Genomic DNA, 22,295 nt, shown 5'->3' on the forward strand with positions numbered 1-22,295 from the left:
AGATAGAATTTATGATGGCAGTAAGAACCACAAAACAATCCACAACGAATGTTTAAAAACTGTATGAAAACTGCTCAACTGCACATAGTGATGCAGGACTTTCAGCTCAGCACTGGGGAGGCAGAGGCAAGCAGAACTCGAAGTTCAAGCCCAACCTCATCTAACAGAGGGAAGTTCCAGGACAGCCAAAGCAACATAATGAGACCTGGGGCTGGAGATGACTCAGCAGTTAAAGAGCACTGGCTACTTTTCAAGAGGTCCTGGATTCAATTCCCAGCATACACATGGCAGACGATAGCTGTCTGTAAGTAGTTCCAGGGGATCTGACATCCTCGAAGACATATAATGCAGGCAAAACACCCATACACATGAAATTGAATTATAAAAAAAAAAAAAGACAAACCTCAAAAACCAAAAAACAGAACCCTATGAAACTGTGTAACTTTAGTAAAGAAAGATTAAAAGCCTGAAAAATAAAAGCATGCTGTATTTATGTGCTACACATCATTGCATAATGCATAGCCTATCAAATACAAAAAAAAATTTGTGACAATTACAAAAGATTAATTCTAGATAGAACATATCTGGCAGGTTAGAATCCAAATTCCATCAACAATCTTGAACCCTTGGGGGCTCCCAGAGACTGAACCACCAACCAAAGAGCTTGGTTGGTGCAAAGGTACATGAGCTGTACCTACCCACCTCCGTATGTAGCAGATGTGCAGCCTGGTCTTCATGCAGGTGCAGGAGCTGTCCCTGAATCTGCTGCCTGTCTATGGATCCTATTCCCCTAACTGAGCTGCCCTGTCTGGCCTCAGGGGGAAAGGATGTGACCAGTCTTGCAGAGACCTGATGTGCCAGGGATGGGTGGGGCCCACTCACTCAAGAGAAGGGGATGGGGAATAGAGAAAGGAGCTGTGGAAGGGGGAGAGTGGGAGAAAGGGGGTGTGGGATTAGTGAATAAATAAGGGTGTAAAGTGAATAAATAAATGAAAAAAAATCCTGACAAACAAGATTAAATGACTGACACCTGTCTTCTAAGTCATTAAAGCAGCCTAAATTAATCATATGAAACCACAGACACTTCAGATTTGTCACTTTATAGAAGCAGCAATTTCTGGAGGATGAGGAGATGGCTCCGTGGGTAGAGAAGACTTGCAGTGCAAGCATGATGAACAGAGCTGTGCCCCCATCACCCATGTTAAAGCCCAGCAGACAGGTAGCTTATCTGGTAATCCCAGAGTAGATACCTGGAACAAGACAGCTAACTAGACCTCTGGGTTCAAGTAAGAACTGCTTTCACACAGTGGAGAGCAATCAAGGAATACACTGGACCTCCACAAACACATACCCATGTCATCAGTACAGACAAGGCACACAGGCAAACATAAACACAGAAGAGAAAACACATGCGCACATGCACACACACACACACCCTTTAAAAGGTGTTAACAGGCTTTAAAACCCACTCAAATATTTATTGCTAAAGTTTAGTGAAGGATCAATATGGGACTTCTGTTTCTCATCCCTGTCAACTTAGTGGTAAAAATGGAAAGGTGTAGAAGGGCAAGTCTCCCCCAATAACCTAGAGCTGAAGAAGCTACTTTGAACCTCAAGGATAAGAAAAATCAAGAGGGGCTGGAAAGATAGCTCAGGAGTTAAGAGCACTGGCTGCTCTTCCAGGGGACATGCATTCAACTCCCAGCACCCACATGGCAGCTCACAACCACCTATAACTTTAGTTCCAGAGGATCCAACACTCTCTTCTGACTTTCATAAACAGGTATGTAAGTAGTGCATTGACACAGATACAAGTAAAACACTCATCCATAAAATAATAGTAAATTTTTTTTTGTTTTAAATACAGAAAAATCAAGAGCCAAGGGAAGAACAGCCTAGGTAAAAAACCCCAACACACACAAAAAAACACAGGTTCTAAAATAAGAACCTTCTAGCTCAGAATGACAAAAAGATACGGATCAGATAAAAGGGTACAAACAATACTGTCGAAATGGAAGCAGCTGTTAAGAAGTCTTGCAGACCAAGGTAGGAGCTTCAGTTTTATTCTGTAATGTCCTACATTTTAGAAAGAGTGACCACTTGTTAAATGAGAACTGAATGAGATACTGGGAGAAAAGATGGAAAAGGGGAAAGGAAGGATGAGAGCAAGTTTAATGTGCCAGGCAGAAACCAAATTACGAGGATCCTATGAAATCTAAGTACTATAACAAGCAGCACTAATGGGCTAGAAGTAACAAAAGCATGACATAGAAGGACTCAAGGTATAGTTTTGAGGTTCTATGCCTTTCACTTTCCATTTTCCTATCTTGTCATGTTAGCAATGGAAACCATTCCATGAGACTCAGGTGGGAATAAACTCCTCTAGTTTACCTTCTACATGGTGAATATAAGTTAGTACTGAATGAAGCATCTTTTTCAAAAATAGAACCAGCCCAGCTAGGCCAACAAGATTATTTCAGAAAACCAGCAGACATATTTTCTCTTGTATTGTTAGCTAAAAAAGACAAGGTGATCCTAGAACTTTGTTAAGATATTAATTATCCCCCAAAGTCCACATAGTCCTTCTTTAGGCAGAGAGCCAAATAGCAACAACTAAATACTAAATTATGAAATTAAGTTCTGACCAATGGGATATAAACAAGAAGCAACATTTACTATCCTGGGCCAATCCTTAAAAGGAGGCTATCCATTACCATCCTACTGTTTCCTATTCTTTACAGGCCACATATAAATTCACTAAGGCTATCATACAAAATACTATAGATTGGGTGGTTCAAACAGCGTTCATTTTCTCATAGTTCTGTCTAAGACCAGACTATCAGCAGTTTGGTTTCTCCTGAGACCCCTTGCCTTGCTTGCAGATGATGATCACTTTCTTCCTTCATCTTTGCACAGCCTTCTCTGTGTGCACATCTGATTTCTATAGCTAAACTTCCTTTTATAGGGAGACCAGTCATACTAGAGTAGGACCTATCCATAAGACCTGATTTAAACCTTAACTATTCTTTTAAAGGTTTTATCACTAAACATAGACATAGCCTGATGATACAAGATTCAGTCATGGTGATCTGGAACATAGACATTTTGGTTGGTAATCTATACTACACTAGATTTTTTAGATCAATCAACACTGCAAGGCAGAGCTGTCAGAATGTTCTGTGCTAATTGGAATGTTCTATATCTACACTCTTTGATATGGCAGCCAATGGCCATACATGATTACTTAAAGTAAGTTTAAAATTTAAGCAAAATTATAAACTCTGACTCTCAGATACCACTAACTACATCTCAAGGGCTCAGTAACCAGTGTCTACCGCACTAGGCAACACAACTTAAGGGGCGATACAGTAAGTAGTTAAGACAGCCAGAACTCAGATCTGTGGATCTCTATGCCTGGAGTGTCAGAAAAAGGAAACAATGAACAATCAAAACGCCCCACAACAAGAACAAAAAGTCCACTCTACCCTGTGTGGAGCACATGTCTTGAGTGTTTTCACATCAGTCACTCATCTAATTCTTAATACAGCAATTAGAAGGCATTAGCCTAAACTAAAAAGTCACAGAACTTGGAACGTTCCAAGATGGAAAGCAATGGCCTCTGGTTATACTTAGGAAACATTTGGAAATCCCTTGCCTATAATAGTAAAGAGAGCACAGTACACAGCTCTGAAGAAAGCAGAAAAACAATATACTCGTGAATGCTAGCTATGTATCAACAACAACAAAATCCTAAATTTAGCTACAGAGAAAAAGCAAAGACGGCCTGTGAAAACAATACTAAGGGCGCCTAAACTACAAGAGGCCCAGTGGTCAGTTACTTCTCAGGCTAAACAAGGAGGCTTTGATACTCTAAAATACTCAATAGTTCTATGACTTAAAGCAATTTTTCTCCTGCCAAACAGTAGCAAAGATAGGACTAAGAAGTGCTGCTTTCCTACCAGTGATAGCTTCTGATGAGACAATCAAGTCAGCTACTCTAACTAGATTAAGAAAGGAGGGCAGGCAGCACCCAGTCTGTTACAAACAGTATCTCCAATCACACAATAATGTATTCTTGCCTTGAGATTTTGAAGATGTAAATCCCTAATCAATTAACTAAGTGTAAGAAAGGGTGATTTTTCTTAGTGAGCAGGACGTACTCAAATGAGCTCCTAAAAGAAATCTTGTTCTTGCTACAAGAATGGAACTCTGATCATAAGCTGAATCCATAATTGTTCTCTCTTCACGACTGTTCCTAAGTGTTTGGGGAGAAGAATGTCAGCCTTTGGTCCTGAGTTTCAGCTTGCTCACGAACTTGATTCCTAACTGACTTCCAGATTGGCTTCCTTAGGCAGCCCTTACCATCTTATAAGACAATTTATTCCCTTGAATAAATCTCTGAATGTTATCTAACTAGCTAGATAGTTACCAATCATATATAAATCTCCTACCTGTTCTGCTTCTCTGATTAATTCCTGACTGATAATCATTCGAAACTATTATTTCCAATGTCCTCAAGTAGCCAGGAAACATAAGGGAGAAGGGTCAGAAGACAGACTAGATGTGCGAAGAAAGGTGTGTGCAAATGTTGGGTGGCCAGGTTCTGAGTTCAATTATCAAGAACAAGTTTAGACTGGAGATGCCAATTTGAAGGTGACTGACTGTCTTATAAACAATATAACAAAATAGAAGATGATACAAAAAAATCACATAAGATCAGATTGAAAACAAGACCCAAAAGAAGCAGTAAATAATCAAAAGATGTGCAATGAGGTGTGTAGGGGGAAGCAAGACCAACAAAAGACTAGCTAGAAAATACAGAAACCAGAGGAAAAGAAACAAGGAAAGGGTAAAGTTCTCTGAAGAAGCAAGACTTGGCAACTCACATAGAAAAAGAGTAGGAGAGCAATTAACAAATCAAATCCTGTATCTAAAAAGAGTACCAAGTTTTCTCTGGAAACCAGAATACTTACTACCAAAAGAAAAACTCTACAAAATCTTTACATACGAGGTCAAGGAAGGTCTCTTGTGTGGCGTGTCCTATGAGTCATAAAGTAATAATACAATTTACTAAGCAAAATACTGTTTTCATACTGTAAAAAAAAAAAGAGAATATATGGAACAACATAAAGAATATTCATAAACAGCACCAACAATCACCAAGAAAAAAGTCCAATGTAAAGAATCAAAGATGAAACCCTCAAAAGCAATCTAAACAAAAAACATAAAACCAGTCACTGTTGACAATTATGAAGATAAAAATGCTATTTTTAGCCATGCAGTGGTGGCACACACCTTTGATCCTAGCACTCAGGAGGCAGAGGCAGGGGGATCTTTGTGAGTTGGAGGCCAGTCTGACCTACAAAGCAAGTTCTAGGACACCCACCCACGCTGCAAAAAGAGAGGAAAAGAAAATCACATCTAGAGATACTCCCATGCACTTCTGATTACAAGCTTGGACTATTAAACTAAGAATTAGAATCTAATTAAAATATCTTGTATAGGTACAATATAAATAGGTACAAATAAATTCTTTAAGATATGATGCTCCAAACATTTTCCAGATTAAGTAGCTAATAAAGAATATTTATGTAATATTCATAGTTGAAATTTGGCTTCATGAAAACCAAACAGTTAAGACTCTTAAGACTTACACAACATACACTACAATACTGTGGAAGACATAAAAAGCAAAGCCAAGCTTCTGCCTTCAGACCTGATAGTCCTAATACTCTAGATATAAACTGCTAGGTCACTTAAAGGTAAAGATTCACAAGAAAAGAGAGAGGACACTATTTATCCTGATAGGCCTTCTGCTACCACTTACTTTCTCTAAAGCAGTTTGTAAAAGTTAGATCCAAATAAAGGGATGTCTGATTAACAGATCACTCTGGGTATCTAATAAAAAGCTGGATATAAGCTACAAGTCTGTGGGAAACAATTAAAAAAAATACAAACCAAAATAAATGATTACATAAACCTTATCCAGACTCCAAGTCAACAACCTCTATTTTAAAGGAAATATCTTTTTCTTTTAGCATAATAAAGAATAAATGAATGATAAACGAATGAGCAGGTTTGGAATCAAACCAGGGTTAAATCCTGTTCTGACACTCATTAGATATACCTCCTTCACAAAGTCACTTAAACCTGGGTGGTTGGGGTGAGGAGGTCAGAGGACTGCTTGTAGGGAGCCAGTTCTCTTTCTGTCATGTGAGCTCCAGGGGATCAGACTCAACCCATCAGGCTTTACAGCAAATTGGTCCTGGAACAAGTTTTATACTTCTGAAACACATTCCTTAAACAGAATATATGACCATTTAACCTCATTCTGACATTCTCCTAACCTCTGTTTACTCACTGGTACATTTTTAATTTACACGTCTTTGAAAAAGCTTGTTTATCATTGCTTACTCAATGCAGATTAAGCATACAGTAGAAACCCGTTTTTGAATAATGAAATAAACATGGTGACACCTACTTCATAGGGTTATGGAGACAGTAAAATGAGAAAACATGAAAACTATCAACTTCTTTCACTTTCTTAACAATGCTATAAAGTAGGATCTATTATCCCCATTTATACATAAGAAAATGAGCTAGAGAGGTTAAGTAACTGAACTAAGACCACACCACCAGTAAGTGATGAGTCAAAGACCTGAATACAAACTCCACACACAGTCCATGCTCAGAACCATTAGCTAAGTCTTTGTACACAATGGGCACTCAAGTACTATATTTTTTAGTATGTTGTTAGAATATCAGAGGCATAAAGCACCTATTAGGCATTCAATAGCCAATGATGATTAGTTAACTTGTTTTCTGTCTCTACAGAAGTTTCATAACTCAGAGTAATTAAGAAATTAAAAGACACTGCTGGGCATAGTGGTGCATCTTTTAATCCCAGCACTCAGAAGGCAGAAGCAGGCAGATCTTGGTGAGTTCGAGGCCAGCCTGATATACAGTGTGAGCTCTAGGACAGAAAGAGCTATACAGTGAGATCCCCTTCTTCCAAACAAAACAAAACTGGGGGGGTTGGGGGGGTGAGGGGAGTTGAAGGTGTCAAAATTTAAACATTAGCTATTAACAGGCTAAGAAGGAAGACAAGAAAGAAAGAACTCCATTCATGATCTCCTGCATGAACACTGGACTCTCCCTAGAACTGATACTAATTAACTAAACAGATCTGTATGTTGTCCCTTTTTTTCCCCTTGTTTTTTTATCAAGTTCTCTTTAAATAGAAGATAAGAAAATAATTAAGAGAGAAATTCTTCAAAGATTATCCATTTAAAAAACAATGCTATATTAGTTGATGTAACAGAAATGGGAAAACAGTACAGGCAAGTTTCTCTGGGCTAATCTGATTTCATGCCATTTACAACAGAGGAACCTAACATCTTCCCATTAAAAAAATAAAAGAAATGAAAGAAGAAATTAATGTCGTAAGTCTAACTTAGATAGCTCCCCCTTGTCCCTCATCCTCAACCCTACCCCCTTTACAGGTGCGAGACTCCTGGCCTGCAGATCTCCTCAGTACTATCAGCACTGACTAACTCATTGGCATCCACTGTCTAAAGCTCTTCTCTATTTCAAAACCACATTTTCCTCAAATATAGGTGGAATTCTGACTGATTCCGACCATACTTATATTTTATGCCTTTCTCTTCAACAACACTGCTCTTGAACTTAAAAGTCCTATCTTTAATATTTCTTCCCTTTGAATTATGCTTTAGAGAAAAGCTGTCTTCCACTCATATCTCCAAGTTTGTTCAATAGAATGCAATCCTATTTCTGAAATGAAGTATTAACTCTTTCAATTCTACTTTCTTCTTGTAAATATTTAATTTAATCCAATGTACAACACGCTTCTATGTTGGGAAACATACTATATTCTTTACTAGTCAGTAGCCCATTGAAAGTTGAAAAAATTACACCTTCAACTTAGAGCTAAAGTCTTGTGTCAAAAGAAGGGTAGAGACAGGGAAAGTTTTCAATCTTCTAACACTCTTTCTAGGTCCAGCTGAGGCTGTGTGAGCATCGAAACCATAGCATCCATTCTGAGATATTATGGAGATACCTACTCTAATGGATAAATTGCAGTTGCAACCAGGTACTACAACTTACAACTAAACTTACAAATAAAGCTCATATTTAAATTCATTTTTCTCCCTTTTTTCCTCTTTCAACAGAGAATATCCAGCTAACATTTCTTCAAAACCAATATATTTTTGTTGTGTTAAATCATCCTTCACATTTTCAAGTTAGACACTGCAAAAGTATACACTTTCAGATTCCCTCCTAATCTTTTGATGATTTTTTTACTGGAGAATTTTAGTTCAAGGATCATATTATCTGCATTTTTAAACTCTGTAGGCTAAAATAATTTGGAAAACAAACAATAACAACAGAAAATATACTTCCCAAGTCCTGAAAATTAACTTCTGAAGACATGTCAGGACAGTGAAAAAGAAAAAGAAACTGTTGCCCAACTTGCCCACCTGACTCAAGTTGCAGCCCATAGCCCACAGCTTCCCTCCTTCCCTCTGCTCAGAGCACGGAGGCCAGTGCAGAGGGGACTGCTCCTTTCTGTCCATGGAGGCCAGAACAGAGAGGACTGCTCCTTTCTGTCCATGGAGGCCAGAACAGAGGGGACTGCTTCTTTCTGTCCATGGAGGCTCCTTTCTGTCCATGGAGGCCAGTGCAGAGGGGACTGCTCCTTTCTATCCATGGAGGCCAGTGCAGAGGGGACTGCTCCTTTCTATCCATGGAGGCCATTGCAGAGGGGACTGCCCCTTTCTGTCCATGGAGGCCAGAACAGAGGGGACTGCTTCTTTCTGTCCATGGTGGCTCCTTTCTGTCCATGGAGGCCAGTGCAGAGGGAGCCACTCCTTCTCATCTTGTCCACTTCTACCTCTCACCACGTGTGATACACACTTTGCAATGGCTCAGCTTTCTTACATGCATTTCACCCAACAAATGACAAACCTACTGCTTTACTTGTGCAGATGACAGTGCAACACACACTAAGAATCAACAGTCTTAGTTGGTCAAGGTCAATATATATAATACTTATTTTCAGATGAAAAACTCAGGCCTACAAAAGTAACATACCTACAACTTAAGGAATTATTAGGCCATGGACAAAATTGCCTAGGTAAGTGCGGTTTGTAGCAGAATACTTCTTTAAGTATTACATTAAGTATATGGCCTTGTTCCAAACCAGAGCTTAATGTTAGAAAACTTAAAATTTCACTACTGGTGTTGTACTCACAGCTACTAAACCTGAAATTCAGCACCAGTTTTTGAAATAGGTCAGAAGGGAGACAAAAGGAAATAAATCATCATTTTCAAAATGTACAGTTGTCACTGAGTCTCTAAAAACTTTTTCAACAGGTTCTCCCTGATTCCTATTCTTGCAACCATCGGACACTATCCTCCAGTTTCCTTTAAACCTTGCTGTCCTTGTTCTTAAATAAAGAGGCTGAGCTGCAGGGGAAAAGCCTTCCCACTTCTGAAAATTGTAAAGCTGGTTAATTCTAAGCATCAAAACAGAAAAGGATTCCATCACATCCTTCTCATCACTGTTTCAATATTAAAGCTTTGTTTTCTTTTTTGTTTGTTTGATTTAATGGTGTCTAGGGCCTCAGGCCTGCTAGACACTAAGCCTGGTCTCCATTGCTTACAATGAAGCCTGAGCAACATACTATCCTGAAACAATCAGTAAGCAAGTGCAAACTACCCATACAAATTTACCATAATAGGCCGAATAGAAAGAACAGAAGGGAGAAGTTTTGAGGTATACAGTTCTACTCTTAGAAAATTTTCTATGTAGCTTCATCTAAGGTTAGTTAGAAAAAAACTTTTTGTCTTATTGCTAACAGGTCTCTTTCCAAGTCCCTTTCCAAGGTCTCTACTTGAACAGAATCTGGATGGAAAAGGAAGAAGAAAAAAAAAATAACTCAAAAGCAGCCTTTTACCAGGCTCTAGGTTTGGGAAAAGAAATAAGTGGCAAGCAATACTTCTGGATAATTCAATTTGTCTTCTTAGAACAAAGTTTTAGTCAACTTTTACAGTTTCTTTCCTCTGCTGCCTCAAATTAATATTTCCTCCATATCAGGGTGTTTAAAGCTTCCATTTCATAGTAATGACAAGAGGGTTAGTTCTAAAAGCGCTAACAACTCAACTGGTGGGTTGGCTATCAAGTATGGTTCATTACGCTTTTAGGTTAAAAGGAATAAGGTCCTACAACGCCGCCTGTCTGTAGACCCAGGAAAAACTATAAAGAGTTATGAAACCAGATCACTAGGACATAAGGCCTCCCTATCCCAATCACAACCAAGCCTTGGTGCAAAGCAGACGCTTCTTCCCTGCTTACTTTACAGTAAGTAAACTTAATTAATTGAATAAAAGCAGGATCTGGTTTGATTATTTCCCATTAAGGGAGAACCTGATGAAATATTACATATATACGTAGGGCACCAAACAATTTTTATGGACTAAGTAAGTCATTTGTAAACGCATACGGATGGACGGAAGATCCGCTCATCCAAAAATCTTTCAGAAATCGGGGAAGTGAAGATGACTTCAGCAGCCACAAGTTAAAAAAAAAAAAAGAAGAAAAGAAAAGCCCTGCAGCAAAACAGTATGGAAAAGTACAGCCTCTCACGTGTCTCTCCTAGATACAAGTACTTAGCTCCGAGTCCATTGCAATCTTACCACCCCTCCAGAATTGCTCTTCGCCACCTTACACTGACAGAAAACTACCAACCTCGCGGTCGGTCCCCCGGGGACTCTCCTATTATCTTACCCCTCCCGCTTTAGCTCCGCCCCAGCCCCAGGAATGAGGTGGCCTTACTGGCCCCAGAGAGACCACCCTCCTGCCCCAAAGTGCCACCCTGGGAATCTAACCAACCCCTCCGCCCTTAACCCTGTGGAAGAAGCATCCTAGGCTAGCAAGCTCCTCACCAACTCCGTGCACTCTCTGGTCCTCCCACCCCCACGTGTCAGCTACCCTCCCCCACATCCCCACACCTCACGACTCAGGCCGAGCAAAGAAAGGGGGCAGCCGAAAGCCTGGTCCCCAAGGCAGATCGTAAGCTCCGTGGGCTCGGTCCCACCGCAAGTCCCCTCCCACCTTAGGCCCTTCACCGTCCCTTCCGCCCTCCTCGGGGTGAAACCAGGCCCTTGCCTCAGAAACCTCCTCTTCCTCGTCGTCGTCGTCCTCCTCTTCCTCGCTGTTGTTGCTGCTGGTGCCGCCGCCGCCTCCTCCTCCTCCACCGCCGCTGTTGTCGCTGTCGCTGCTGCTTTCGCTGCTGCTGGGGGGTCGGCAAGTCCGGTTGCGCTTGGCCTTGTGGTGCGGCTGCTGCGGTGGCTTCTTCTTCAGGAGCAGGTCGCAGACTCGCACCATCCCACGAGGAGACGAGGCCGAGCGAGCCCCGCCGCCGACCTCCGCCGCCGCCGCGGGGGGGGCCGCCACTGCCGCCGCCGCCGGGGGGCTCCCTTCTCCCTCAGCCGCCGCCGGAACCGTCGCCTTCTCCATCCCCGCGGGAAGAGGGGGGGGACGCGGACGGGGGAGGGGCGTGCGGGCTCCGCTCTACAGCGACTTGGGTCGCGCCGGGGCCGACACAGCGCTCCGGGCCGCCGCCGCCGCCGCCACCGCCTCGGTCACCTCTACTGCCGCCGCCGCCGCCGCTCCGCCAGCTCTCACCTCGTCTCGCGATACTAAGGGCGGGGAGCTTGGCGATGGGAGGGAGAGAGGGAGGGAGGGAGCGAGCGGGAGGGCGAAGGGGGGGCGAGACGGAGCCGTGCCCGGGAAAGCCGTGCTCGAGCAGGCGTCCGGAAGGTGCCACCGGGGAAGTGCGCCTGGAGTGGCTTCCGCTGGGGAGACCGAGTCTGAGCGGGGACCGCAAGCAGGGGCTGCGGGCGGGCGAGCGGGCGAGCGGGCGAGCGCCGGGACGGCTTGTCTTCTCCGCGCTACTTCCCCCACACACAGCCCTGCAGCCCTCCCTCCTTCCTTCCTGGCTTCTGATTAGAACGCAGCCGCAGGCGGAAGCGCGGGTGACGCCATCAGCCGGCGCCCCGGTGGCCGCGCGCGGATCGCTGCCTGCCTCTCCAAAGTGCAGACTCCAGGGCCGGGGAGTGGGCCCCCCGCGAGGGTGCTGGGGTGCAGGGAAGCGGAGGCAGTGGATGAAGAGCAGTGGGCTCGGGCTGAGTGGGAGGCGAGCGCGGGAACGCGGGGCAGCTGTGCGAGCGGGAGGTCTGGCCCCCCAGATCCGGGAGGTGGGGCCTCGCCCCGGACCTCCTGGACAGACTTTCCTGCCTGGCCATTTTCTCCAGCTTAAGCTTTGGCTCTTAAGAGATAACTTCGTGAAAGGAAAGAGACTCCTTGTGAGGTCCAAAAGAAAACTGTTTCACCTCAACCATACCTTGGAGAGATCACGTCCTCACTTTTAAAACTCTTGCCAGAGTTTGAGTCTCGGATCACAGACTTCCAGAACCTGACTTTTACACCTTTTGTAATATGTGTGAGCTGAATCTAGTGAAGTTTAAGACTATACAGTTACGAAGGTGTGTGTGTGGGAGCTGTGCCAGCATTGTATGCATTTCTCGGTCTGGATTCTGACATCATTTTAAGTACCTGGAGAACTCGCAGACGGATTGAAATGTAGCTTTCTTCTTGAAACAAAGTCTCCAGTGTATCCCAGGCTAGCCTTGAAGTGGCGATCTTCCTGAGATTATATAGGTCTGTACACCACCGTGTCATGTTTATGTAGTTTATTGAACTCAGAATTAGCAATTTCTGGTCTAGTACGAGTAGTGGCATAAGGAAAATAAAGCAAACATCGAAGACAGATGTACTGGCACAAGATAAAAAAAGTGCCTCAACTGACAGAGTTGCCATTTTAAGACTTCTAAGTTTAGCTGGGTGCCCTTTTTTTTTTTTTTTTGTATTTTCTTTTTAGTACTGGCATACCATATGAAATGTGGGCAGTTGCCAGTACGCTACGGAGTACCACAGAAAAATTGGTGATGACTAAGTCAATTCATTCAAGCAAAAATTCATTATGTGCCTACTGTGTGTGTTATCTATGAAACCAGAGTCTGTTTCCAGGGGCTTCTCTCTGTACTGTGTACAATAGTAAATATACAAAGTGCTACACATCTGTCTATTTGCTGAGTTCCTGTATACAATATAGTACAAGACAGTGTATTATGTATCTTATGGCCATAGATTTGGACTATATGGTTTCAGCGGGATCTTGTCCATTTTCTATAGTCTTCAACACCTTTGTCTTACTTTCCACCTAAATACCCGTTGCAATCTTTGAATGCCAACCCCCTTTCATTATATGACTGACTTCGAATTTCACAAGAAGACTGAAGCCACTACAAATTCCTTCAATTTTCCAAATGTTAGAAATGGGCTGATCTTTTCTCAGTATGGAAAGAATGACAAAACTTGCCCTTATGCAAGGTCAACTCTCCAACTATATTCTGGTTCCAGTGTCTCTCTTTGGCCTGGTTTTTGTTTTTCTGAGTTCAGTCCTTCACAAAGTTTGGCTCCCTTTTGTAACTTACTCAGGTTCATTCCTTCATAGTCATGTTCTTTATGTATGAACACACTTTAGAGCAACTTCATTATTTGAACAAAAATAGTTCTTGCTTTACTGTATAGAAATGAAAGATAATCTTTTCGGGGACTTGTCAGATAAAACCAAACTATTAGAATAGTCAAGTCTCCTGGGATGATTTGTATCAATTTTTGAATATTTATTATTTAGTTATTTTTACGTATTTTCTCCCTTTGTCAACGTTGTAGCCAAGACTGGCTGGCCATTTATTAGGCACATGGATCAACTAAACCTCACATGTTTTCAAGAGATCATGTCCCGGTGATTGAATTCTAGGAAATAAAGTGTGAGTGTTGGTAGTATGCTTGTTTTCAGGCCTAATGGGAGTCCTACTGAGCTCATGATCCACCATCTTGATACCAGTGAAATACCACGTGGTCTTGAAACCATTTGTTGCTGGTATCAGAATCTGAAGAGAGCGTTGTTTGAGAGGCTGATCCTGCCTCAACGTCCCAAGTGCTCAGATTGCAGACATGCACAACCACCCACAGCTTCAGGTTACATTTTGAGCCCCTACTTTACCTGATGCTTTGAATATTAAACATCTATTATTAAAGTTTCCAAGGGTGTCCCAGTATAAGAATTTCCTTCTTTTGTCTAATTTCCAAGTGATTGTGGGGGAGTACAAATGAAGGCCAAAAAAATCACCATATTAATGATAGGAGGAAATTGCCTGATATAGCATATTCATCACCAGTAAGAATATTAAAACCGGGCTGGAGAGGTGGCTCAGTAGTTAAGATCACATATTGCTCTTATACAGAAACTGAATTCAATTCTCAGTGCCCATGACCAACTGTAATTACAAATGCCTCTGGAAAACACATAGAAACAACTAAAAATGAGTTCTAAAACATTCAAGTAATTATACTCACATATATGAAATATATATATGTATATATATATTCAATTATATTGCCTCTGAGAATGAGGGAAATTTATACCTCCAGCCCCCAGAAATGCTTGACAAAGACTGGAGGAAGGAATGAAAGAATTTGATCACTGAGCAGCCTTAGTACATGATTAAAAACAGCTTAAATCACACATTCTTCACAGATTTAGTAGTTATTCTACTCACGTGCCTCTGCAAATGTAGAAAAAGACCAGGAATGGATCATGGTTCTTTTACAGAGAGCAAGATCTCAACAAGGTTCTTTTCCCACGAGTATCATTGACCATTTTCATTTCCAATCATAAACGTTGGACTATTTATCTCTCTAATCGCTCTTACTAAGTCTTTCTTCTGCATAGCTCAGGGCTCAAACTTCAGGAGTTCTACATTAGCTCATACCTTTTCCCTACTATTTTTCTATTTTGCCTCTCTCTATATTTTTAGTTCCACCAACCATGGTTAAGGCTAATGATTCTACAGTCTTTATTCCTAACTTATTAAGATTCAGAACTACCAATGAATACTAGAATGTGTAAGCTAATTTTTTCAGAGCTTTCAGTACAATCTAAACATACTCAAGGATACTAAGTCATTCCCACCCTGTCCTACCTAGTTTTATTGTCAACTTGACAAAAGCTAGAGTCATCTGAAAGGAGGGAACCTCAATTGAAAAAAAATGCCTCCATAAGAACTAACTGTTAGGTATTTTCTTAGTTACTGATGCATGAGGGCCTAGCCCATTGTGGGTGGTGCTGCTCCATGGGCTGGTTGTCCTGGGTTCCATAAGAAAGCAGACTGAAGCCGGGCAGTGGTGGCACTTGGGAGGCAGAGGCAGGCGGATTTCTGAGTTCCAGGACAGCCAGGGCTATACAGAGAAACCCTGTCTCAAAAAAAAATAAATAAATAAATAAAAAATAAATAAAAATAAAAAAGGCAGGCTGAGCAAGCCATGGAAGCTAGTAAGCAGTATCCCTCCATAGGTTCTGTATCAGTTCCTGCCTCTAGGTTCCTGCTGGATTGAGTACCTGTCTTGACTTCCTTCAATGATGAACTGTGCTGTGAAACTGTAAACCAAAAAAAAAAAACCCTTTCCTCCCCAAGTTTCTTTGGTTATTTCCGTGTTTTACCAAGGCAGTAGCAATCCTAAGACACCGCCACTCCCTCCTCTCTATATTGAATTACATTTTTGTACTCATAGCCGCTGTCTGTTATGACAACCTCAACCTCGTATTTCACCTACACTGTTGGAGTAGTCAGTCCTGCTTCTGATCACCCAGGCTACTCCACTGTACCCTCCATACCCCCACCTGACTTCTCATCTGAACAACGACAACAAAAACCAACATATATTCATTGTAGAATATTAAGAAGTACAAAATGCACACAAAAATATCAACTACAGGTAGCCACTGTTGACATTTTTATACAGATCTTTGCATAGTGTTTTTTTGAGTATTCAAAAACAAAAAGTCCACTGATGTATTTTAAAACAATAATGAATGTATTTTTGTCATTTTGCACAACTGTCATCTATAATATATAATGAAAAGTGATGGTTATGTCAATTTATTTCAGATGAATTCTGTTCTATAGCCAGGTCTGACAGATGACACTGTCATGATGCTCTTTCGAGGTGACCAGATGCTTTATACAGGTGTGCTTTCTATAAGTCCTCACAATTTAATCTAGTCATATTCACTTATTTCTATTGTTTTGATTATTTTTTAAATTTTTTGTTGATTTTTAAAATTTGAGCATTTAAGACAAAAATCAACATTTTATCCAACATGAGGATGAAACCCGCTAGTGCACCAGGCACTGCATTAAGTGAGAAAACGGTGAGCAAACCAAACATAGCCCTCACACTTTGAAAGAGGTGCTGGTGCACAAAGAGGCAGGTACATGGCTACTGTAAATCTGACCTGGGAACTCTTGTTTGGGGAAGTGGGACTTCCCTCAGGTAGGACAGGGGAAAACAATCCCACTTTGATGGTTGACTAGGTTGCAAGATATGTCAACAATAGACCCTTCCTTGAATAGAGCTCTATAATAGGGAGTTCTTAGGGCAGAGGGAGAAGGCAAAAAATATGTTTAGAAAAAGGAGCATTATCCAAAATATCTTTGAAAAGCAGGCATAGGAGGTAGTGAAAGTAAAGTTGGTTACCACCAATCCTGAAGACCTGAGTTTAATCTAAAGGACCGTCAAGGTAGGAGGAGAGAACTGACTCCTACAAGTTGTCCCTGATCATTGTCCACATGCTGTTGTATGTAGCTGCCCATGAATGAATGAATATATACATACATACATACATACATACATACATACATACATAAATGTTTTAAAAGCATGCTAAGAAAAAGAGCCCGGGATGTGGCCCCATGGTAAAGTTTTTACCAAGACTCAAAAAGGACTGAAATTGAACTCCAGCACCAGGACTAATAAATGAATGAATACTTAATGCTAAGCTACAGACATGTAACATGTAAGCAAAAACATGGAAATGAGTGAAAAATGTTTACAGGATGAATCTGGAAAGATGGGAGAAAACAAATCCCACAGGCCTTGTGGGAGATGCTAAGGATCTTAGATGCTGAAATGACCTCTCTCTCTCTCTCTCTCTCTCTCTCTCTCTCTCTCTCTCTCTCTCTCTCTCTCTCTCTCTCTCTCTCTCCCTCTCTCTCTTTCTCTCTCTCTCTCTCCCTCTCTCTCTCTCTCTCTCTCTCAAACTTATTCATCAATGACTTCAATCTTCTTTTCCTTAATCTCTCCTGTCACTCATGTTTTATGCTCCCCTTTACCCTCTAGTCACTATTTTGTAACAATAATTCCCTTACTTCAGCCAAGTTAAACTTATTAAGTTAAACTTATTAAGCTGAGGTCTAGAGACTGACAGTCCAATTCATAGTCACTAACTACTGAGCACTTCTGAATAGTAGAATTGCTACATAAACTATTCAAGTAAGTATTGTTATATAGCCCAGGCTGGCCTCATATTCTCAACCCCCTGACCTCTGTTTCCCAAGTGCAGGGATTGTAGGATGTGCCACCATGCCCAGATCCATTACCTCTATTACTTTTAGGCTCAATTTTCTTTGGCACAAAGTTCTATTTAGTCCGAAATTATAATCAGTATTGCTTTTCTACATGTCCTTTGTTAGATAAAGGAAGAATACATGGATGGAAAACTTAAAGATTAGTGGATAACCAGAATGAAAAGAAAAATACTCCAAAGGTAATGGGTGACAAGATAATGAGTGTTGAAATCTTTGCTCAGTGTGCAAATGAGCTACCCACAGTTATGTTTTGTATTCCATTTTATGCTGGTTTAGCAATGCCTGTCCTTTGCAAGACTTAAAGTAGGTACTGCATAGACTCCTGTCCAGAGATGTGTGTGTTCCTGAGTTTTGTAACTTTTGAACTGACTGTCAAGAGAAACATTTTCAGGGTGCAGATTTGGAACAGATTAGACTATAACCATCTCTGTGGCCCCAGAATCCAGGGAGTTTTCAGAGTTTATCCTCTGAAATTCACACAAGAAACTGGCCAGATATCTCCTGGAACTCCACATATATGCAAGTATTTACAGTATAAAATTTAACCAAGAAAATGAAATGCAAGCAAGACTGTGTCTTCACACAAAACAGTAGTTTAAGAAGTCAGGTAGGGTTTCTGTAACATGTATGAAGCTTAGAGGATGCCACTCCATGCTTGTAACAAGGAAAAGGCCTGGCCAAACTGAATAATTCTTAGATTGCCAGAGTTGTGAGTTTACAGGGAGAACTATAGCCCCAAGGTTGGTGAGACAAACTGGTAGACATAGAGAACTCTGAAAATGGAGACATCTGTGGAATGCAGTGCTTGGTTAGGAAAACCTCAGCTGCAATCCATGAGCTTGCTGGAGACACAGCCCGGACAAGCCGGAGAATTCAGATCTTATAGGGATACAATGACTGGGGAGGGGGTCCAAATTATCCACTCTAAACACTAGCAAGTCCTCATGCTGGATAGCAGAGAAAATTGAACCTTTTGGGGATTGGGAGAGGCATATGTTTGTTTCTCAGAGCTTTCTGGCCTGCCCTCAGGAGAAATGACCTAATTTATTGGGATTTCCTCAAAGTAAAGCAGCTTCTACTGTAGCAGTAGAGGGAAATGGATATCTGCCTGGGGTTATTTAGAATAAAGCACTGAGAGCTCATAGTGTGAGTTCATAGGCTCACTAACAGCTGGACTGGGTCATAAGACTGTAAGATGTGTCTCCTCCCACTGCATGTCTGCAGTTCCTTTGACTCAGTATAGTATGGTCACCTTTCAGCAAAATTACGTGGCGTGTAAAACGCAAAGGACCTTAGAATGAGATTTGACAGGAAGCTTTCTGACTAAATGTTCTAGCAACGGAAGTAGATGAGTCTTAAGGACATGCTTTGGAAAGGACCTAAATTTACCAGCACCTTCCTGATCTCAAACTCAAATGGTGGGCAGAGAGAACAGACCCCTGAAAGTGGTGCTCCAACCTATGCTCGAGACATGATGCGCAAACACACATGTATGTGACAAACAAATACAACTAAAACTGGGAGTTGTGGTTGGTTATGTGATCTCAGTGTATTCGTGGAAACAGAAATCCCTGAAACATCAGTGGGTGATCATCAATCTTTATTTAAATGAGCACTGTAGCTGTCAAGAAAGAGAAAGCTACTGAGCTACAGGGTTTGGGCAAAACACATAGCAACAGTGAAGAGGGGGGATGCAGATGTCTGGGATGAACTGCATGCTTTTAGCTGTACTAGAGAAAAGGGGGGAAGGGAGGGGGAAGGGAGGGGAAGGAAAGGAGGGAGGGAGCCAGAGGTCGGAAGGTGCTTAAATAAAGATCACAACAAACTCTGTATTTTAAATTTAATCCGTGAATCTGTTCAGATCAAGAGGGATTTAAGGAATTTCTTCAAAAATAATGCTAAAAGCAACTCTCCCATCTTTAGATCCAGAACAATCATATCTGAAAACGAGATGCAGAATATGATATTCCCAAAATATGAGGATGTTCTCTTTTGTTCCTGGTTTTCCAAGAGCTTCTATCTAACACAACTTTTGTATCTTTAAATACCCTTTTCTGTATTTATTGAGATAGTTTTCTTTTTCTTTTCTTTTTCTTTCTTACTTTGATAAATTGCGTTGATTGATTATTGGGTATTATGTTAAGTGTGTACTCCTGAAGTCAGTTCTCTATATCAACTGTGTGAGCGTTGGGATTAAACTCAGGTCTTTCTGGGCTTGGTGCAAATATCCTATTTATCTACTGAACTAAATGGTAAGTACATGCTTTTTAAAGACAGCTGAATAAAGATCTCTTTCTATTTATCCATTTGTTGGCCACTTCTGGTCACCATTTCTTGATCTCATTCTGGTTTCCATTTCTCTATATCAGTTTTAAGATCCACTAAGCCTTGTTATTATTAGTATTTATTAATTATGAATTATTAAAATATTAATAATAAAATATTAATCATGGTTAATTTTGCTAAAAGACTCCCTCCACCATTTCATTTAGTACGCATCTGTTGGTAATGATTTTTTTCACCTTTTAAAGCATGTCTAAAGTCTTCATTCATTTTTGATTTTGAGGGCTATTTTTAGTAAGTAAAGTACTCCAAGTTGTGGGGGAATTATTTTAGTACTTTTAGTATATTATTATTATGTCCTGTAGCTCACATTCCTCCTGATAAGAGACCAATTCTCATCATTTTTCTTTATATCAAACACCTTTTCCCTTTGATTAGCATACAATTTTCTTTTTATCACTATTTCAATGAAAGTAGGAAGTGGGGGGACCCTCAAGAATGTACCAGAGACCTGGGAGGTGAGAGACTCTCAGGACTCAAAGGGAGAGGCATTAGATGAAGTGCCCTACAGTGGAGAGAAGGAACTTGTAGAGTCTACCCCCAGCAGAAAGACAGGAAATCAAGTGGAGGGATGGGGTGGCCATCTCACAGTCAAAAACTGTGTCCCAGAATTGTTCCTGTCTAAAAGAACTGCAGGGACAACAATAGAGAAGAGCCTGAGGAAAAGGAGGTCCAGTGACAGGCCCAAATTAGGATCCAGCTCAGGGAGAGGTCCCAAGGCCTGACACTATTACTGATGCTATGGTGTGCTTACAAGCTGGGGCCTATCATGACTGCCTTCTGAAAGACCCAACAAGCAGCTGAAAGAGTTAGATGCAGACATTTACACCCAACTAATGGACAGAAGCTGCTGACCCCTGTGGTTGAATTAGGGAAAAGCTGGAAGAAGCTGAGGAGGAGGGCGACCCTGTAGGAGGACCACCAGTCTCAATTAACCTGGACCCCTGAGATCTCTCAGACACTGGACCACCAACCAGGCAGCATACACCAGCTGATATGAGGCCTTCAATACATATGCAGCAGAGGACTGCTAGGTCTGGACTCAGTCAGAGAAGATGCACCTAACCCTTGAGAGATTTGGGGACCCAGGGAGTGGGGATGAGGGTGGGGATGGGGACATCCTCTTGGAGACAGAGGTTGGGGGGAGGGAGAAAGGAGGTGTGGGATGTGGAATAGTCGGAGTGAGGACCGGAAATGGGATAAAGTCTGGACTGTTAAAAAAAAAAAAAAAGATTAAATTAAGAATAAATTTTAAAAATGTAATAAAGAAAAAAGAAATAAAGAACCAGACCAATATTTGTTCTGGTGTGAAGCATACCTAACTGAGGCAAAATATGTCTGTTGCCTCGTCGTCTTCTGAAGAGGCGTTCACCTCTGACTGCAGATAGCAGGCATTCAGACAGCCCTCACGTGTCCTACAAATGATGTTTGCTCTAGTCACGAGCCTTCCCTCCTGCATGCAGGTACTGTCCTTACGTGAGTGACTGGAATTCACCTGGACATTCAAGAGATTCTTTTGGGATCTTGGAGGCTTTTCTCTACGGTGCCTCCCCAACGACTCTAGTCTTCCTAACTTGCCTAGAGACAGCCTCTTCTCATTCCCGATTTCTTCTCCCTAGACTCTAGAGAAACTTTTCTAGACACTTCGTTAGCATTATGGCTTAGCGTGACTCATTTGTTTGCCTTTCTTCTGGTGGATGTCACTATCCTTCAGTGTCTGATGCTGAAAGCCATTGTTCTGTAAATCTGTTTGCTCCTAGTTGTTTTAGGAGGAAAGGCAACACCAGTCCTCCCCCACTTGCTTTGACAAGAAACAAAAGTCCAAATTGAGTTTTTAAAGTGGACTCACCTTCTTACAGTTCTGGTTGTGAGCCTAGCCTTTAACAGCCGAGCCCTCTTCCCAGTCCATATTAAGCTTCTCACTGTTCTTAGGATAGAGTCCACACTTCTTAGGGAAGTTATCAAAACTCACCACCTCTTGCTTATCTCAAGCCACCTTTTCCTAACCTCAGGCAAACCAGCCACCTTTCGTTTGTCCAGGCTGAACAGGCACTTCCATCTCTACCCTCCTTTTCACACGGTTACTTCGCTCTAGTCTCCAGAGTTTGGCTTAGTATCGTTGTTCAGGGACATCATCCTCAGGTTCCCCCAGTAAGTTGTGTATATTAGTTAGTTTTCATTACTGTAATGAAATGACTTGTGGAGGCTAAGTTTTCAAAGGAAAGAGGTTTATGGCTCACAGTTTTTGAGACCAGACAACCCCACCCTCCAGGCAGTTTAACCTATGATGATAGCCCTCTTGGCTATAGCACAGCACAGGTGATTGGGTTGTACTAGGAACATGTGTGAGAACAAGAAATCACGTCACAGAACTG

General features: G+C 41.6%; 1 protein-coding gene across 4 annotated transcripts in view; it reads right to left on the reverse strand.

Moving 5' to 3' along the window:
- The window catches only part of Ankrd17 (ankyrin repeat domain 17), a 134,260-nt gene extending 122,585 nt beyond the window's left edge, over positions 1 to 11,675 (reverse strand). For 3 of the 4 annotated variants that reach the window (XM_028752657.1, XM_028752655.1, XM_028752654.1), the window contains exon 1: positions 11,189 to 11,675. In XM_028752657.1, the coding sequence (XP_028608490.1) occupies positions 11,189 to 11,539 (351 nt within the window). In that variant the 5' untranslated portion in view covers positions 11,540 to 11,675. The remainder of the gene's footprint in view (positions 1 to 11,188) is intronic. The other variant, XM_028752658.1, reaches the window with a different exon arrangement.
- Positions 11,676 to 22,295: the final 10,620 nt, after the last annotated feature.

This window comes from Grammomys surdaster, unplaced genomic scaffold (genome assembly GCF_004785775.1).
Source record: "Grammomys surdaster isolate TR1022 unplaced genomic scaffold, NIH_TR_1.0 125928, whole genome shotgun sequence".
Classification (NCBI taxonomy): Eukaryota; Metazoa; Chordata; class Mammalia; order Rodentia; family Muridae; genus Grammomys; species Grammomys surdaster.